Source organism: Penaeus monodon, chromosome 22 (assembly GCF_015228065.2).
Source record: "Penaeus monodon isolate SGIC_2016 chromosome 22, NSTDA_Pmon_1, whole genome shotgun sequence".
NCBI lineage: Eukaryota > Metazoa > Arthropoda > Malacostraca > Decapoda > Penaeidae > Penaeus > Penaeus monodon.
This window is the reverse complement of record NC_051407.1, coordinates 4000103-4001142: the sequence shown is the minus strand read 5'-3', so window position 1 is coordinate 4001142 and position 1040 is coordinate 4000103. Positions and strand designations below refer to the sequence as shown.

The following is a 1040-nucleotide window of genomic DNA, read 5'->3' as shown; positions in this document are numbered from 1 at the left end:
GCCAGTGGCTTGTGGGACGGTCTCAAGGACAACTGAATCAGTATATATAGCAGCCTGCAATACTCACGGGCACAGTAGTAAGGCGCCTGCACTGATCCTCGAAAGGTGGGTACAACACAAGTTGGAAGACATATTTATGTGGAAAATCTGAGGTTTTATCTTTATGGTGCACTTGGTTGTGAGTATGTGGTTCCTTTTTTAATATTTGCAGCTCAGCATAATGCGAATACTCAAATATCATTTCAGATGAAGAGACTTTTGTTGCTGGTCGCGATTTTCGCCCTCGTGGTTGCTGATGACGACAATGACGCAACTGATGGAGTCGAAGGTCGTTCCAGAAGCAAAGCTCAGTCGGGCAAGAAGGAATCCAGATTCTTTGGAGGATTAGGAGGTTTTGATCCCGTTGGAGGATTGGGAGGAGGATTTGGATTGGGTGGCGGTCTTGGAGGACTGGGTGGAGGATTTGGAGTTGAGCCATCACTTGCAGGAGGATTTGGATTCAATCCAGCTCTTTCAGGTGGATTTGGAGTAAACCCTGGCTTCGGAGGAGTAAATCCTGCATTTACTCCTGTGGCTCCCCCCTCCACATGCCGCTACTGGTGCAGGACACCCGAGGGTCAGGCCTACTGCTGTGAGAACATCAACCAGCCACAGAGTGCTGCTGGTGTAGTCAAACCGGGATTCTGTCCCCCCGTCCGTCCAGTGTGCCCTCTCAGGAGCTTCCAGCCACCTTTCACTTGCTCTAACGACGGCGCTTGCGGAGGCATCGACAAGTGCTGCTTCGATAGATGTCTCGGCGAGCACGTGTGCAAGGCTCCTCTGGGCATTGGGCGATAGGTATCCTGTGGTAATTGCAGGCGTTTGATGAAATTCATCAGTACCTTTGCGAGGTAGGATGATTTCATTGCCTTTTCTCATATGTAAAATATGTAAATATATACAATAAACACCAAAGTAAAAAGAATGGTCTATCACTGCCTTACCATTTATAATTTCTTATCCGTTGGTTTTGTTTACATTCATTGAAGTATAAAAATACA

General features: G+C 47.3%; 1 protein-coding gene across 1 annotated transcript; it reads left to right on the top strand.

Moving 5' to 3' along the window:
* Positions 1 to 246: 246 nt before the first annotated feature.
* Positions 247 to 837, top strand: LOC119587480 (glycine-rich cell wall structural protein 1-like). The gene has a single exon (XM_037936207.1). It carries the CDS (start codon positions 247 to 249, stop codon positions 835 to 837), a length of 591 nt encoding a protein of 196 aa, XP_037792135.1.
* Positions 838 to 1040: the final 203 nt, after the last annotated feature.